Source organism: Euprymna scolopes, chromosome 41 (genome assembly GCF_053919585.1).
Source record: "Euprymna scolopes isolate OS-2025 chromosome 41, ASM5391958v1, whole genome shotgun sequence".
NCBI classification, from domain to species: domain Eukaryota; kingdom Metazoa; phylum Mollusca; class Cephalopoda; order Sepiida; family Sepiolidae; genus Euprymna; species Euprymna scolopes.
This window is the reverse complement of record NC_136522.1, coordinates 29,149,892-29,169,987: the sequence shown is the minus strand read 5'-3', so window position 1 is coordinate 29,169,987 and position 20,096 is coordinate 29,149,892. Positions and strand designations below refer to the sequence as shown.

General features: G+C 34.2%; 1 protein-coding gene across 2 annotated transcripts in view; it reads right to left on the bottom strand.

The window, feature by feature from the left end:
• LOC145266452 (uncharacterized) overlaps window positions 1-20,096 on the bottom strand; it is a 582,076-nt gene that overhangs the window by 9,740 nt on the left and 552,240 nt on the right. For both annotated transcript variants that reach the window (XM_080122128.1, XM_080122127.1), the window contains exons 45-46: window positions 17,715-17,787; window positions 13,620-13,766 (exon numbers count right to left, since the gene is read on the bottom strand). In XM_080122128.1, coding sequence (XP_079978254.1) covers window positions 13,620-13,766; window positions 17,715-17,787 — 220 coding nt within the window. The remainder of the gene's footprint in view (window positions 1-13,619; window positions 13,767-17,714; window positions 17,788-20,096) is intronic.

The following is a 20,096-nucleotide window of genomic DNA, read 5'->3' as shown; positions in this document are numbered from 1 at the left end:
TTTTACATGAATGCCTTGAGGAATCCCTCAGAAAATTAACATGCCGTCTTTTACAAGAAACTGACATTTCGATATCATCAGTTTTGAAAAGCTTCAAAATTCAAGTCTTGTAGCATCAAACCAATCGCAATAAAGCAGAACGAGAATCATTTTGTGAAGATATCAGTCAAAGGATGGAAACTGACTCTGGCTTGTTGGATTAGATTTTCTTTGGTGACGAGGATCACTGTCACTTGAGTGGGGTATCAACAAGCCGAGTATCTGCTTCTGAACTAAGATTCAGCGATATGGACATACACATCGCCCCTTTTTAATGAATTTTTTAGCATCATAATATCTTCTGTTTTCATGTGGCCCAAATTGGACAATTTTACCTCGAGCAGTATGTTTAATATTTTAGAATTATTTTAATTTTTCAACAGAAAATGGTAAATAAGTTATTTTTTAAAATGTTTTTAATTAAAACTTGAAGTAATTGCATAACCTTTATTAATAAAATTGTCAAAAGAGAACGTTTAAAATCTCATGCCATTATTTTTTCGGTTTTAAATTTGTAAAAACAATAATTTTTCAATGAGACTTTTAAAGTCATTTTGTAACGGTGAAATAAAAAAAATTTAGTAATTATTTTGAAATATTTTGGAAATGTTTTTATTTTTTCAATACATACCGTGTATTTTTTACAACTAATAATATATAAGTTTACGCAATAAAAGCGATATTTTTCTCAATTTTAAAATTATGCATTATTTCTTAGTTGTCGGAAAAACGTTTTAAATAAGAATTTTTTAAATCAATACATATTTTAAATCAAATCATAAATAAAACTTTTCAGTCAGTATTTCGAAGGATTCTAATTTATCATACAGAACTTTTACGCCTAACTAATATATATATATATATATATATATATATATATATATATATATATATATATATATATATATATATATATCATTACCACAAAAGTACATTCAACAATAAAAAAAAACACCGTATGAAAACAACGCTAGCAAATAAATACTGGGAACTCAAGGAAAGCGGACATTCGTCGGTAGTCGAATGGAAAATAATAAGAGAAGCTGCCACATGTACAGACCTAGACGACCCATGTAGATTATGCCTTCATGAAAAATTTGCTACCCTGTACTTTAAAGAACCCTAACATCTATTAAACTGTAGAAGAGAAATAGTGAACACATGTGTTCACAGGATAAAATTTACTCTAGGATAGCGATACAAAATAATTTGAAAACTAACAAACTAACAAAAACAATAAAAATAAACAAATAAATAAATTAAATAAACATGAATATACATAAACTATCGCACATATATGTATGTATGTATATATATGTATGTATGTATATATATGTATATATATATATATATAACATTAAAACAACCCTAACCTAGATTTAAAACAGGTCAAGAAACTAGATATACAGGCTAAATAGAGCGCACACAAAGGAACAGGTCAACCAGCGGTCAAATAGGCCTTTGTCCGGTACGTGCATGTTCATTCGCTGATGGGAAGGGTGCGGTGGATACTAGAAAGCTAATTGGCTAACTAAAATCCCAATAGAAGGTGCGTATATAAAAACGACAGACAACCACAAAATTCGCACATCAGCCTGAAGATTCCTAGAGTGGATGAAACGCGGAATATTCAGTGTAGCTTAATCGCCATATATATTTTATAAATAACTAACTAGCTTTACCTACGTATTGAGCACTTTTGAAGTAAATACTTAAAGTTTACGCATAAATTTATACTTTCGTATATTAATTTATGTGAGTAAATGAAGTAGATTATATATATATATATATATATATATATATATATATTCAGGCAGACATTGTTAAAAACAAAATAAAACTTGTTTAGTAATGCCTTTTTTATCTTTTTAATTTTTCGTATTATCTTTTTTGCATATACATCGAACATATGGTCTTAAGAGGCAATGAACATCCCCTGTTACTGCGCGAGTAATTGTAAAGCAAGAGTTGCAATCCCCAACCGCACCTCTTTTGAATCGGTACTGCTCGAGTCCAACAGAAAGGAGAAATGCTAGACAACTGAAAATAATGCCGAAATAAGCAGAAAGCACATACAGCACCTGGAATGTTTCAATTGTCAGCCAATATAATATTGAACTGGTGTATCAACGTAATCAAATATTATATATATATATATATATATATACATATATATATATATATATATATATATATATATATATATATATATATATATATATATATATATATATAGGCCCGTATAATCGCCTCCTTGGGGGCAGTGGCGTCGATGTTTGTGTGTATCTATGTATGAGCGCATCCATGCCTACGCACGCGTACCCAATTTTAGCACCTTAAAGAAAATTTGACGTAAGCGAGAGCAACGCGGGTGTCTATGCATGCAGGCACACATATGTGCATATATTTGCACGCCAGGGCGGGGATGTATGTGTACATGTGATCGTTTCTTTTAAGTATATATGTGTGTACGTGCGCATGTGTATACCCGTGCCCGCGACCGCTAGCTAACCCTCTCCAAACAACAACAAAATAAAAACTAAAAATAAATAAAGCGAATCATAGCCCACCCTCCAAACATAACCGAACACCCAACAGGTCAAGACATACTTAGCAAGAAATCATCTCACCAACGAGACGCATAAAAACTTTAACATTAAGACTCGAATTTTAAAGTAACACCCCCTCCTCCCACACATTCCCCTTTGCCTCCATATATCCCTATGCCTTCAGCCATACCAGAAATGAACTTCCCAGACCATACCCCACAACTTCCTTAAACCCCAAAACTAGAACATTACCGGCATACCAAGAGCTCCCTCCCACCTTCCCCCTTGTTCGCTTCCTCTCTTTCTTCCGGCCTCCTCGCACCCCTCTCTGACCTCATTCACTCTTTCACTCTTTCATCCCAAAATAGCGAACATTTCTGTAAAAGTCTGAGGAAGCTACAGACGGCCAACAAAACGGCCGAGTAGCTGAAACAATAATGTACCTTAACAGAAAGATACGGTAAATAAAAATAAAACGTATATATATATATATATATATATATATATATATATATATATATATATATATATATATATATATATATATGCTAATCCGAAACTATTATTTTCCAAAGGTAAAGTAACCAATGAAGTTAAACGAGGTTAATACAAAAGTGCTCAAGTTGGATAAAGTATACTTTTTATTTGTTTTTACACAAGCAGTAATATGTTGTTACACAGTCATGAGCATGTTTCGGTCAGCTAGTATTTAGTAACTAGAGAACTCTCCAGACAACTTATACAAAAGCAAAGTTTATGATGAAAATATCAGGTCTTCCACGTGACAGGACGTCAATAACAGGAGGTACCGCAAATGTTGCTAAAAATAGCAACTACGAATAAGATTTGGTTGTATGTAAAGAAGACTGATTAGAGGCGTGGCTTAGGGTCTGAGTTGAGATATAGGAATAAAGAGGAACGGGTGGGGGATTAAAAAGCCGAGATGGAGATAATGAAAGACTGAAAATAACGGTATATATATACGTGTGTGATATTTGCCTCAAATCCTCAACATGCTAGTGCGTATGAGGTCAATCCGTAGGGAATGTGAGTTGTAAATAAATAGGAAAGAAAAGGAAAAGAGGAAAGGAAGAAAAGAAGAGAAAATAAAAACAGGAACGAGGGGGGGGGGGGAGAAAGGAAAACGGAGAAAGGGGAAAACCCTTAAATAATTCATTGGTGGTGATTTAAAACACCCTTTCACCTTCCTACCCGTCTCCCATCCCGGTCCACTCTACACACCTTCAATCCTATCTCCCACTACATCCTTTTTATTTACTAATAAAAAAACACTCAAAATGTATATAATTAATAAAATATCCATGTTTTATTAATTATATACATTTTGAGGGTTTATTATTATTGGCTCACATGGAGCTTTCACACAAGTCAACAAACGATCTGATTGGAAACCTGTGGTGTTCTCTGGAAGCTGAGTGACAACAAGTCTCCCCGAACGTCCAGCTCTCTCTACCTCCTTCGACAGCATTTGCAAATGAATTTGCATCATCGCAACAGCCGCTTACCATTGATTTCTCGCTGCTAGTTGCCATTGGTTTATACTTGAATTTGAGTTGTACTTAGCCTCCCCAAGGTCCCAGTTCTCTTTGCGCTTGTCCAGCCGAGGTCTGGTTGGCACTCGCTCCTCGGGCTTTCAGTCCTTATTGACCCTTCTTGGCCCTTTGGTATCATTTTTTGTGGGGCGGGGAACGGTGATGAAACAATGGGGGGATGCATGATGGGGGGTGTAGAACTTGTAAATATGCAGTTTCGGTGTTCTTCATTCCCTGTAACGCTTATTCGTTATACTGTATTGTATTATTCTCCGCATTCAAGGGTTTTCCTTAATATTTCAGTCGTTTTCATTATCGTTCATCGTTGAACTTTTCCAGTTATTCCTCTGATTCCAATTTCTGACATTCTTTTTTCGAAGTTTTTTGGGATTGTTCCTAGTGCTCCTACTATTATCGGTACTATTTTGATTTTCTTCATCATCCAAATCCGTTTTAACTCTCTGGCTAGCTCTGTGTATTTGCTTCGTTTCTCCTTTTCTTTCATACTCACCCTGTGATCAGCTGGGACTGCGAAGTCTACGATTTGACAGGATTTTTTTTCTTGTTAATTATTACAACATCTGGTCTTCTTGCTTGGATGGGTTTGTCCGTCTGTATGTCCATGTCCCATAGGATTCTGTGGTTCTCGTTTTCGAGTGCTGTGGCGTGTTTATGCTTGTACCATTTGTCTGTACGCTCAAAATGCAATCGTTTACACAATTCCCAGTGTACCACCCTCCCCACTTGGTCATGCCTGTTTTTGTATTCCTTTTGGGCAAGTTTGCTGCATTCATTTACTATATGGTTTATCGTTTCGTCTCTTTGTCCACAGAGTCTGCATTTGCTGTTTTCTTGTGTTTTATCGATTCTTGCTTTGATATGGTTGGTTCGTATCGAGTTATCTTGTGCTGCAGTTATTAGAGATTCTGTTTCTCGGTTCATATGTTCTTTTCGTATCCATGTCCAGGTGTTTTCGTTTTTCTCATCTTTTGTCATTCTTATGAATCTTCCGTGGAGTTGTTTCTTTTCCCATTTCTCTTTTCTCGTTTTGTCATTTGTCTCTCTGTTTTCTGTTTTGCTTTTTCAGTGTCTCTCGTTGCCATAATTATCCTTTCAGTGTTTTGCATTATGTATTTTTCTAGTTCTTTTGTCGTGTCCCTCACACAATCTTCTATACAGATCAGTCCTCCCCCGCCGTCTTTCCTTTTCGCGTAGAGTCTGTCAATATCGTCCTTTGGGCGTAGTGCATTATGCATGGCCATGAGTTTCCTGGTTTCTGGTCGAGTTGTCTCAGTTCTTCTTTTGTCCATCCTATAAACGGTCCAAAGTATCTTACTAGTGATACTGCCCATGTATTAATACCTTTTATTAGGTTTCTGCTATATAATTTAGTTTCCAGGAGTTTTCTTGTTCTCCTGAGGTATTTCTTTCCAATTTTCTCTTTCATTTGTGTTGCTCTGATGGTGTCCGCTTCCAGAATTCCCAAGTATTTATAGTCGTCTTGTTTCCCTAGTGCCCTCATTTCTGTTTGGTTGGGTAGTTCCATGCCTTCTGTCGTTTCCAGTTTTCCCTTTCTTATAACTAGTTGTGCGCACTTTTCCATTCCAAATTCCATTTGGATATCTTGGCTGAAGATCCTGGTAGTGTTAATTAGTGTCTCTAGCTCCTTTTCGGTCCTTGCAAAAAGTTGCAGATCGTCCATGTACACCAGGTGGTTCATTTTTTCCTCTGTATTAAAGAACTTGTATCCGGCTTGGCACTTTCTCAGAATATTGTTCAAAGGCATCATGGCTATGATGAACAGTAGTGGTGATAGCGAGTCTCCTTGGAAGATGCCTCTTTGTATGTTAATTTCTGTTATGTGTTGTCCATCAGCTGCCAATTCTAGTCTCCATGTTTTCATTGCATTTTCTATTACGTTAGTGATCCTGCTTGGTATTTTATACATTTTTGGCATTGTATTATGCATGCTTGGGGGATTCTGTCGTACGATTTTTTGTAGTCGATCCATGCCATGGCTAAATTGTTTCTCCTCCTTTTTAGGACCTTTTGATCTATATATAACAGGTCATGTATTCCTCTTTTTCCTTTTTGGCATCCTTTCTGCTCCTCGGAGATGAGTCCACAGTTATTCAGGCAGTGGTAGATTTGTTCCCTCAGTTGTGCTGTCAGTATCTTCTACATAGTTTGTAAGCACATGATTGGCCTATAGTTGCTAGGGACGGTTCCTTTCTCCATGTCCTTCTGTAGCAGTGTGGTTTTACCTTTTGTCATCCAGTCTGATATGCTTGCTTCCTGTATACAGCTTCTCATGTTTTGGGCTAGCTTTTGTGTAAGGTTGTGAATTTTTTGAACCAGTATGCATGTATCCCGTCGTGCCCTGGTGCTCTCCAGTTTACCATTTTTCCTATGGTTTTCTTTAGGGTTTCCTTGCTGATTTCATTCACTGTTCCTTCTTCTATTTGTTGTAACTCTTCTTTTATGTCTTTCAACCACTCGGCATTTCTATTGTGATCTTGTCGCTCTTCCCATATTTTACTCCAGTAGATTTTTGTTTCTGTCGGATTTGGTTGTTCTGTTTTTGTTTTTCCTCCGTTCACATTTTGGTAGAATTGCCGTTCGTTGGTTTCAAATGTTCTGTTTTGTTTGCATTGTTCAGCTTTATATCTATATCGTCTCAATTTCGCTTCTTTGCTTTTATTTTTTGGTCGAGTTCTTCATGTTTCTTGTTTAGCCACTCCCTGACAGTTACATTTCCAATATTCCGTTTTCTCCACATTGCTTTCTTCCTGTTGATCATTTTGGTTTCTTTTTTATGTTTGTGTATTTGGGTTTCTAGTCTTATTTCCCATCCAGGTTTTGGCGGTCCGCTTGTCCCCGGTTGTTTTTCTGATTTAAGTTTTATACTTATCATTTTGGCGCCTGCGTAAATCAGGTTGTTTAAGTCTGTGATTGTATTTATTGGGATATATGGGAGGAGTTTGTTAACATTCTCTGTTTCTGTTTTTAATTTCTTCTGCTCTTGGTTCTTTAACGATGGGAGCTTTGTTTTTTCTTTGTTCATCAACTGTATTATTTTGTTTATTTCATTTGCTTCATTCTCTGTTAGTTCTGTTTCATTGTTCTCGGTTTCCATGTTGGTAGACTTCGTTCTTTGTTAGTCCTCGGCCTTTGGTGTTTTTACTTGTGAGGCTTCAACTTGTGGGGTTGCTCTACGTACGGTTCCGTTGGGGGATGCTTCATTATTATTATTATTATTATTATTATTATTATTATTATTATTATTCAATCGCTGGGTCTTTTTTCTCATAGTTTTCTAGTTTTAGGATCTATGGATATTATTTTGTAAGGATCAAGTGTTCTGAAATATATATATATATATATATATATATATATATATATATATATATATACTAGCTGTACCCTGCCACGCGTTGCTGTGGCTTAATTTGGTGTAATGGAAAATTCTAATAAAAAGAGAAAATGCATGTTTCTTATATTCTTAGTACAGCAATCCTCTCTAAAAAAAAAAAAACAATGAAAAAAATGATACTCTTGCAGAATTGGATCCTGATCGTCAGGATTACCGTCAACCATGGCTTGGGCTCGACCAACAATCAGTGGATAAAACTAACGTTGAAACGCTAATTTTTTTTTCTTTCTTTTTTGTATACAAAAATGTGAGTTAGTAATTAATATTTGAGTGATGGGGGGGGTTACTATACACAGATTCGAAAAAGTTGTCCAAAAACAAATGAAAGCAAAGGTAAGGTAAGTTACATTTCTACCTAACTGGATAATTGTTTAGTGTTTTTATGTAAGATAAAATGTTTAATCGGCTGGAAAAACAGAAATGGTTGCAGACTGTTGAATACGCTAAGTTTAGGAAATTAAGTTGAAAACTAAAAACTATACAATACAGTGTCAAAAACCCACCGAATATGTTACCATGACATAGGCTGACATAATCGGTGGGTTTGTGACAGTATTTTGTATAGTTTTTTAGTTTTAACTCACTTTCTCAAACTTAACATAATCAACAGTGTCCGCCACCATTTGTATCTTTCAAATACACCGATAAACACTGTTTTTCGAGCTGACTAAACGTTACATTAAATGAAAAGGGTTTGTATTAACAGATACAAAGAAGTTGTCAAAAAATGAATATATAACAAATAAATGTTATCAAAGGCAAGAAAAGTAAATGTTCTACCTAACTGGATAAGATTTTAGTGTTTTTATGTAGTGTATAATGTTTAATCAGTTCAAAAACATGCAGTGTTTATCGGTATATTTGAAAAATACAAATGGCGGCAGACTGTATCGAACACGGGAAATTTTGGGAAAATGAGTTTAAACTAAAAAACTATACAAAATACTGTTAGGAACTCACTCAATATATGTTACTGTGATGTAGGCTGACATATAATCAGTGGTTTTAAATTTTGATCGATACAGGAAACGACTTTTAAGAGTCCCTTTTAGTGATTACCTGGTTTGAGGATAAATGGCAAATCTGCCCCAAAAATCCGGTATTATTTTACTTTAAGGCCCGTCTCATGTTCGTATATAACGAAATATTTTATTGTAGATTTCAGTGTACTAAAAACGAATCTGCAAACCGTTTCTGTCGCAAAAAGAAAGTTTTCATGATATGAAGAAATTATTTTTTCGAAAAGTGGGTGATCACTTTTCAATTTAAATTTAACTTAGAATGAGCACCCACTTTCTGGCCAGCTGAGAGATGGCCATTTTTCTGTGTGTGTGTGGGGGGGTGGGGGGGTGGGGGGTGGCGGCCGACCCCCCGCCACTCTAACCAATTTAAGCAGGTAATTTTAAAGGATTTTACAAGGGTAGAAAGAAAGTCTCCACCCCAAAAATCGTGGCCACAATGTGGGTAATCATTTTACGTTAAATTATTATGGAAAAGTGATCCTTCACTTTTTTAAACTAACATTTCTTCATATCTTGGAAACTACTCGTTTGCCTTAATTATAAAGGTTATTTTCGTTTTCAGTGACCACGAAAACCTATAGGAGTGGTAATTTTAAAGGAATTTTCGAGGGTGGAGTAATTCCTCATATTTACCTCCCCCCCCCCCGATAACATAAGAAATTAAGAATTAGACAAATTTATGGTGCTAATGCACTTACCGATCCGTATTATTTTTTAAATCGTATTTCCAAGTCCAAAAAACAAAACAAAAAAACTGTACTTTACCAATCAATCTTATATCGAAAAAAAAAAAAACTCAAAAAGCAAGTGACCAACCCCTTTTTTCGCCTCATATAATAAAGAGCAAAATGTGTAAATTAAAAAATTTGGAAGATAAACAAATGAATTATGTTTTTTTAATAGCGTTATTTCAGCACGGTATCTTCTCTGCATAAGTACCATCTTTTGGTGATTAAATTGTTAGGTGAAAGTATAGAATAGTAACAAAACGTCCTCCCCATGTTAAGAATGGATTTCTAAATAACGTTATTATTTTATTATTGATCCGTGTTGTAATAATAACGTTAATATTTAAAAAGCCATTCTTAACATGGGGTGGGGAGGGTGCTAAAATACGATTTAAAAAATAGCGCGGACAAAAATAATTTGTACTTTACCAATCAATCTTATATCGAAAAACAAAAAAAAAACTCCAAAAGCAAGCGAAAAACTTTTTTTGGCCTTATATGATAAAGAAAAAATGTGTAAATTAAAAAATTTGGAAGATAAACAAATGAATTATGTTTTTTTTGTTTTTGTTTTTACTTATCGAGTTAACAGAAAATGAAATCTTTCGTCAATTCGTGGCTGTGAAATGAATCGAACCGGAAGTTCAGTTTTATCAACAGAACAGATTCGCAGTAACGGTTAAAAAAATATATTTATTTTATTTAATATTTTAATTTTAATAATTCGCGAGGTAAATTTATTTTAATAACATAAAAACATACCTCGACTCTAAAAATGGGTTGTCTGAAAATTTCAAATAAATTGGTAACGTAGAACAAGTTTATTCGTTTAGAACAAGTTTGCAAAATTATGTTATTACTGCATATTTAGTCACGTACTGTTCAAATAACTTCACCAAAACAATAATAAGTTCCAACAACGCAACATTAACTAAAATTGGGAACAATAGGAATAATGAAACATAGGAATCTAATAAAAGAAAGGCGTAACGGTATAAATCTTGATGAATGCACACTTAATGAAAATTGTTTAACTGCTAATATTGTATATAAATGTGAAGTTTTTTTTACATAGGAGTCACCACTTATCAAAGCCCGGAAGCCACTGAAGGATAAGGGTTATTGAGTGTATGGTATAATATCATAGTAATCGTTAGTAATGGACATTTGGTAAATTAGATTACTTAAGGTGGCGGTTCATCAAGAATTTGTTTATGTTGGACTTGAAGACAACCAAGTTGTAGTCAGCTGGGAAACAACCGAACGGAAGAGAGTTCCACAGCCGTGCAGTTCTAAGAAAGAAGCTTCGTTCATGGAATCTACGTTTTGATTTAGGCACAGATAAAGGATGGGGAAACTTATTGACAGTGGTTTCAACTAGACGGGTGTTTCTCGTGAAAGATTGACTAGGGGGCAGAGATGGGAGCTCAGGCGTGTACTAAAAACATACCTAGCATCCACAGCGTTCCATTTTTAAGATAGATGGCGTAACGACTTAACACCCTTCAAGTTAACTAAGGATAATGAAATCAGGACAACCAAAGATGAAAGCAACAACAATGAAGATAACATTAGCAATAATGGAATCAATAAGAATAATAAAAAGAAAAATATGGCAAACTCAACTGCCGTAGGTGATTAGGTAAGAGAACTTAGAAAAAATAAAACTGTAAACAAATTGAAATGGTCTATAGTAGGGAGGGCAGGTAAATATAAACCGTGTAAAACAAAAAAGGTAACCTTTTTAAAGCTTTTAGGTTAAACCTATTTAATATAACCGTACGGCAAGCTGAATTCTTAACCGGAAAACCATCAATATATATTACATATATGTTTTTAGGTAACATTAATATATATATATATATATATATATATATATATATATATATATATATATATATATATATATATATATATATATATATATATTAGCAAAAGTACCCGGTGAATCATCAAAATATATATATATATATATATATATATAAATACTCGGCATGAAATAATAGTGCAATAGTGAAATAATATATATATATATATATATATATATATATATATATATATATATATATATATATATATATATATATAAAATTATTTTTAAATGTCCTCCAGCACTATTATTTCATGCTTTCGGGAATCATCAGGGCAGAGAGTCACGATTACCGTCGGTCGGGAGATTCGAACTAGGTCATGAAACCATCTCTGACTTCATTAGCAAGGAACAAACCATTGGCCAACGTAAACCGCGGCGAGAATATAGTTTAAATTAACACACACACACACACACACACACACACACACACACACACACACATATATATATATATATATATATATATATATAAAGCTGGACGTCTGTGCGTGTGTCTGGTCACGAATATGGTTGACTATTATAGAAAACTGATCACATATAATGATAGAAGATGTATCGAGACACAGGAATGAGTCTGTTTGATCTGGTAGAACGGTGGTTCATTAAAATTGTGGAGTCTGTATTCGAGCTTGGTCCACAAAGTATGGAAATAAAAAATTAAAAAAAAAAACGTTTACAAGAGTTTTTGATATAGATATACATAATAATACTTTGATAAATATTTTTTAACTTAAATAGGTATGGTATAATAAAATTGTTGGGTCTGCGTTCACGCTTGGCCTCCATAGAATGGAAATAGACACAAACTTTAATAAAGACTTTTCATATTGTTTTAGTTTGAAGAAATATGGTATAATAAAATTATGGGGTGTTCGTTCGTACCTGACCTCCATAGAATGGAAATATGTCACAAAGTTTAACAAGGTTTTTTTAATGTAGATCCATAGAATATTGTGATAAGTGTTTTAGTGTGAACAGGTATGGTATAACAAATTATGGGGTTTATCTATTTTATTTTTACTTTCATCATATTTTGCATTGGTTTTGTAACCCCTAAATTCGAAGCTATGTCTTTACAACCCTTCCTTTTCATAACCTATCATACTTTTATAAATCAGAGTCCATTTTCTGTAGGCTGTTTTTGAACCCAGTCAACGACGGGTACTTTTGCTAGTATATATATATATATATATATATATATATATAGTTTTGCCTTTATATGTGTGTATGCATGTATGCATTGCTGAACTTATTTGCTTACACATATGTTCGCCTTTACATTTTTGGATCCCCCCCCCCGCCATTAGGTTTTGACAAGTATTAGGAAAGCTATGTCTTTACAACCCTTCCTTTTCATAACCTATCATACTTTTATAAATCAGAGTCCATTTTCTGTAGGCTGTTTTTGAACCCAGTCAACGACGGGTACTTTTGCTAGTATATATATATATATATATATATATATATATATATATATATATAGTTTTGCTTTTATATGTGTGTATGCATGTATGTATTGCTGAACTTATTTGCTTACACATATGTTCGCCTTTACATTTTTGGATCCCCCCCCGCCATTAGTTTTTGACAAGTATTAGGAAAGCTATGTCTTTACAACCCTTCCTTTTCATAACCTATCATACTTTTATAAATCAGAGTCCATTTTCTGTAGGCTGTTTTTGAACCCAGTCAACGACGGGTACTTTTGCTAGTATATATATATATATATATATATATATATATATATATATATATATATAGTTTTGCTTTTATATGTGTGTATGCATGTATGCATTGCTGAACTTATTTGCTTACACATATGTTCGCCTTTACATTTTTGGATCCCCCCCGCCATTAGTTTTTGACAAGTATTAGGAAAGCTATGTCTTTACAACCCTTCCTTTTCATAACCTATCATACTTTTATAAATCAGAGTCCATTTTCTGTAGGCTGTTTTTGAACCCAGTCAACGACGGGTACTTTTGCTAGTATATATATATATATATATATATATATATATAGTTTTGCTTTTATATGTGTGTATGCATGTATGTATTGCTGAACTTATTTGCTTACACATATGTTCGCCTTTACATTTTTGGATCCCTCCCCCCGCCATTAGTTTTTGACAAGTATTAGGAAGGATTCCCTTTTTTTCCTTCGCTTTATACTTTCTTTTCATGTACTTGTCTGGATCTCTATTTATTTCTTACGTTTACGTTAAAAGAGAGTTTTTCAACATTTTATATTCTTCCGGGCCAAATGCGAATAAACAGGAAACAGTACAAACAAAAAAAGTTAATATGATGTTATGAGTATAGTGAAAAGTAGATAGTAATGATCCTCCTTTGATCCCGAGCAACGTCAGGTTTTCTTGCTACTTTATACTAAAATGAAAGATATGTGTTTGTGTTTGACTCACCTAAACATCCACTGGAATTCGATCCGGGCTTACTGCTTAAGGGTGACTTGCAGTTGGTGCAATAACGTTGGTCCATATCGGAATATGTACCCCCGGGACAATCCACACACCCGGTTACAATTGCTTTCGTACCAGCAGGACATTTTTCTGGAAGCAAAAAGAGAATAAGAAAAAAAACGTAAAACAAAAGATGAATAAAAAATTTAATTCAAAATATGTTCAGTGTATCATATATATTATAGTGTCTTTCTTTTAATACAACTGTTATTAACTATTAAACGCTGCCATGCAATAAAAAAAACTTTTTAAATTTATATATTATTTTTATTGTTCCTATTTACAATACCTCCCCACGGGACAGAGTTAGACACCAGGGTCATTTTTTAATGTGTAATGTGGAGAAAAGGAACAAAAATAAAAATTGTCTCTGTCCTGAAGGATTTTCCTCCACAGACAGAGAACAAGAAACATCATGCAGCATCTGAAGAACAGATAGTACACTTTGATCTTGACCCGAAGGCCAAATTGTTAATTTATGTTTTATTTTCAAACTTAATATTTTATAGAGTTAATATTTGATTCTGTTTTTAATGTAAAATTTTCATGAAGAAATCTTTAAAACGATGCAACGTTAAAGGAAGTGACACGAAGGGGAACACATGGGAGCACATAGTTTTTTTTTAAAAATACACACGCGTATTGTGTGCGTTTTTAACTCACTGCACTCATGGATTATCGTCGGTGAATCATCAAAATTTAATTCAATTAAATAAAATATCTCTTTGTTTTATATACGTGTGTCTGGTCTCCATTCTTGATCGTTGCTTTTTCCATATGGCCGTTTCCTGCATCGTCTTGTAGCTGTTACATTTAGGTGACAACTCATGCATGGAGACACTAGAAAACATGCTGGCTGTTTTATAGGCTTTATTAGGGAGGGAGATTCTTTCACATGGAGAGAGACCAAGATTATCTCTTTATTAAAAATATGCTACTATTAATTCTTTATTACTTTATTTTCTAAAAATTAGTCGACGAAGAGAAAAACTCGAGGAGATTCACTTAGACTCCTACATGGTGCGTACAAGCTCCTTGGTGTAAAACTCCTTTAAAATCTCAGTAGCAAACACGTGACGCTATTTGTATCTAACAAGTCAACACTTGTTTTTTAAAACTCTGAGGAGATGTAGGGCCTCGAAACATGCATATATATATATATATATATATATATATATATATATATATATATATATATATATATATATATATTATAAAGAAGTGAACCATAGCTGAAATTCAATCGACTAAAATAAGATGGAAAACGAGGTGAGAAAAAAATTGGGGGAAGTTACATGTAACAAATGTACAATTCAATAAAATAAATAAGTCAATTAAGAACAAGATCGTTAAAATACACCCGAAGCGCTTTTCGTTCAGACTAACTTTTCAAGCGTATAAGTCTGAAAATTATTTTTTAGAATATTTGGTAGTGGAATGGAGTAAGAGCGGAGAGGAGGTTAAAAAAAACTGTGACTACCCAAATAATTCTAATTGAAGCCGGAGGTTTCTCTGCTTGCACAAAGTAGGGGGCCTGGAAATGATGGCAAGTGCTTCGAGGACAGACAGGTGGAACTTTGTACGTCCTCGGTACACAACAGAAAAACACTCCGGAGAGAAAGCAAGACCAAGTGTTGGCCGATGGACGATTATCGTCCATCGGCGAACACTTGATCGATAAAAAAGGAGTGCGGTCCTGCTTTCTCTTTTGCAGTTTTAACAAAAGAGCTACAATAATATGAGAGCGTCTCCATTTACGCTAAACATCTGTAGAGTGCAAACATCAATATATTACATATGAATGAGTCCCTGTGGAATTTCCACAGATCCCGTTATATATATATATATATATATATATATATATATATATATATATATATATATATGCGTACATATTGGGTTGGGGAATAATGTCGTAGTGTTTTTACAATTTCTATTTTTACAACGACTATTTGTTTTTAACAAAATATATAATATTTATTTAATAAAGTTTTTCCTGTAATAGAAAACTGTGTTTTTCATCTATTTGTCTAATTTAATTTTTTATTACATTTTAAGCTTAGAAATGGTATATCCAGGAGGTAAAAATCAAGAATTTTAACACTTGCTCTTCTTCGTTTTCATCGAGGTCAAAAGGCGGCTGATGCAGTCCGGGACATTTGCAGATTAGAAGAAGGTGTCATAGGTGAGTATATAGCACGAAAATGGTTTGCAAATTTTAAAATGGTGATTTTGACGTCGACGAAAACCCCGCAGCGGAAGATCTTCTGAAATTCACAAACAGTGTCTACAAGGCACTTTTGAAAGAAGGCGGTCACCAAACAAGACATGAATCGGCAAAAAAAAAAAAAAAAAATGAACTGCGATTCTCGATCATCTTCATTCAATGCGATTTTTAGAAAAATTGAAAGTCTGGGTGCTTCACGATCTTAGCGAAATGAACAAATAATTATTTCTCAACATTTCGTTCGCCATCAAGCAACACTTTTTTAATGCTTTTTATACCGATTCATCACAGGATATGAGAAATGGTGCCTTTATATAAATATCAAGCACATAAATAAGTGGGTGGTTCAAGGATATATGCCAAAGCCTGGAGCCAAGCCTGGCCTCCACCCACCGAAGACCATAATCAGCATTTGTTTAGATTATGGGGGCATTCTTGAAAGGAATGCCACGGTCAACAAGAAACTCTACATAGCCCAGCTACATAGTCTTATCCCATTCCTACTTCTCTTCCAACTCACAGAAACCTGATTATTTTTATTGGCTCTGGCTCAACTTCAACATGTATCCTAATTGAAGATTCGTTAACTTTTCCGTCTTTAATTTTCCTAGTTCTTTTCTAACGCAAGGAAATATAATTACAGATAACTCTGACCATTCTAGTTTTCTCCCATAAGCAATAAATTTCGGTGCTTGTTAAGATAGAGTCGACAGATTGTTTTAAAATAAGTCGTTTTAAGCAAAAATAATATTACATATTTAATTGTCATGTCGAAAATAGTAACATATATACAAAATTTACAAAAATGCATTAGGTAGAAAATTATTTCTGATTAAATGTTATTTATTGTTGAAAGCAATTTTTACGGAAAATTGAATAAAATCGAAGTTTTTGACGTTTTAAAATAAACAGTGAGGAGTTTGTAGCAGATAAAATTAAAACAAACAAAAGCAAGGGTGAATTCTCGCGACTGGAGATTTTGAATACACTTCTTTTCTGGTTTGTCCAATCAGAAGCCATCTCTCAGTCATATGACAGAGTTTCTAAAAGGATAAACCGCCCCCCTTTCTCTCTTCCTAGATTAACAACAACTCCAAATGGAACGGACCTGTCGTCACCAACTTCTGTCTTGGAACTCAACAAAACCCACCCATCCTTTGAGCTCGAGGTTTGACTAAGACGTGAATACAAACAAGCGAACATGGCTATCTACAAATATGGCCTTCAATGCGGTACAAATACAAACTTTCTTTCTCACTTTACAGTACTGTCTCTAGTCTTTCGTCAGGCACATTTCCACTATTATTTTAGACACAAACATTCATGAACTTTGTCTCTTTCAACAGGCCTATCTAATCTTTGGTCTACGCTCCACACAGGAATACTTTCCATGCCTAACCCTTTTTCTCTCTTCTTACTAACGAAGATGACCAATAAAGCTGTTATTTAAATGTTAGACTTCTTTTCTTGTAATCAATTTTGGCGACTCTCGACGCGATGTTCGTCAACATCTTATTCTGCAAGTTCATACAGAGGGGACATAACTCGGAACGAATATTTTAGATTACTTTTTCATTGTGTGCAATATTTGTTGTCTATACAGCGATAGACTTTTCCCTTTTACTAAAACACAATAGCAATTCTTCTCGATGATCTTTTTGTAATTTTAGATGTATTACTTTTTTCGACATGACGATTAAGTACGTAATAGGGCTTTTGCTTAAAGCGAAATATTTAAAACGTTGATCTGTCCACTCTATTTTAACGAGTACCTAAATATCTTTCGTAGAGTTGATGCAATAAAATCTTACCGCATTTTCCCGAAACCAATTCCGAATATTTACAAGAACTGTTCACCACACAATCGATCAACGTTGCCGAACTCTGAAACAAAGAAGAAAAAAAAAAAGAAATGGAATATTCTGTAAAATCGAAAAAAAAAATATTTGTATTTCTATGCTGAAATTAACGTCGAGTTCGGTCTATTGCTTGTCTTGAGATTTTATTTATTTTTCTCACCCTGTTTTAGAAACAATTAGCGAATAGGTGCTAGGCGTTGTCCGTGCGCTGGAAAAAAACACCCCGCACACACCGAAAAAAAAAACCCAAAGAAATCAAAACAACTTTTATTTCAATCAAAATAGTAGGAAGTGCCCGTGCGACCATAAAAAAAACATGAGTCTAGGTGGCCGGACTTGAACGTAGAACGCGAAAGAGGGGAAGAAGGCAAAAATTTTAGGAGCAAATGCTTTTGCCAACAAGGCCATAGGTCTTATAACATTGCAAAACAAGTGTTTTGAACATAGTTTAATACGCTTTTGCCAACAAGGCCATGAGGTCTTATAACATTGCAAAACAAGCGTTTTGAACATAGTTTAATACGCGTGCGTGACTTGCGAAGAAAGTGACGCGAAAAACGGACCTCTTTCAAAGAGTGGTTCAGTTTACCTCCACAGAATAAATATTTTATTTTTATAATTTTTACATGTTATGTACCTAGGGCATTGCTCTTTAAGATTGTGCTAGTTTCGTGCCGGTCCGATTTGGATGACAAAAGTTTTCAGCAGACATACAAATACAGAGACATACTAACACACGGATATCTCTTCTTTATATAATAGACTATCGGGTGGTGGCTGGCGTTGCTCGTGCGCTGATGAGCCCCCTCCAATAAATCAAAAACAACTGTTCTTTCAATCAAAATAGCAGGGAGTGCCCGGGCGACTGAAAAAAATCTAGTCGCGGTAGCTGGGCTCGAATGCGAAACGCGGAAGATGAGAATAAGGCAAACACTTATGGCAAACGCCTGGTTCCATATCGCTAGCGTAATAGTAATTGGGCTTATGAAACTACCAGAAATTCAATGTATAGAAATAAATAATGAATGAGGAACTAATCCGAAAATAAGAAGTCAGCTCTCCCCCTAGTATCACGTATAAAATCACGGAAAACATAATAGAAGGAAAAATACAGTAAATAAATATATATCGAGTAATCGTTTGAACATTTGAAGAACGCTAGCGGCTGACTGTTATAGTTTGTTGTAAAACCTTGAATCCAAAGTTAGTTCGTTTCGTTTAAGTAACCCTTCGAATCGAAGCCCCCCCCCAAAAAAAAAGGAGAAAAAAAGAAGAAATAGAAGAAATGGTATAAGTAACCCATGTAATAGATGTAATCGAAAGTTGCGTTTCACCCGACTGTAAAATGCCATTCCATTTTTTTAAGCAACTAAGAACTCAAACCGGTGTTTCCTCCCAAATTCCCCTGTGGACGTATCCGCAACGGTGTTAAGTGGTCGCATGGGGAGTATGAATGTAGTGTGGAGAAAAGATTTTACCACTTCCATTGATTCTTACAGGTTTTGGCAGAGAACTCGCACCGGGTATGTACGGTTATCGATATAGGAATGTACGCTTATCGAGGAGCACACCTCAGATAATGTGCTGCAGTTTGTGAACATTACATTTGCATGAATTGTCTTGAGTTTTAATCCTATTAAGGTTAAACTCAGAGGGGAAGAAATGACTTCATTTTATTTATATAGAGATATATGTAAGCAAACATTGTAAAAAAATGATAGAAATCTCTGTTTAATTATATCCTTATAATATCCCTGAAACCTTAACATTATTGCCTATTAAACCAGTAATGATATTCTAGAATGCTTAACGTAATACAATTTTATCCTGTGATGCTAATTATAGCATCACGGAATTTAAATTGTTAACGTATTTACTGGAACAGTGTGAAAATGTTCTCTTTCATATAAATGACCTCACGCATTCATTTCTCAGTTACCTTTTGAAATTCTCTTCTCAATCATTCTTGTTTATTTGCTTTTTCACCTGATGATTATTTGACGAAGAATCGAAAACGTTCTTGATATACATGAAACATGCAATCATTTTTAATGATTTTGACACTAGAACGAAAATAAAATATAGGTACAACTAAGTAGTAAATTTTTGCTATTTTTACCAATGTTTGCTTAAATGAAATATGCTAACTAAATACAATATATATATATATATATATATATATATATATATATATATATATATATATATATATGAATAAATTCAGATTAAAACTAGGTCAACTTCTAACACATAAAGAAAAGATTGCTATATTCCCTAAAAAAAGCAAAGTAATCGGTGACTTACAAGTCAAATGAACATCGCTTGATAAACTCG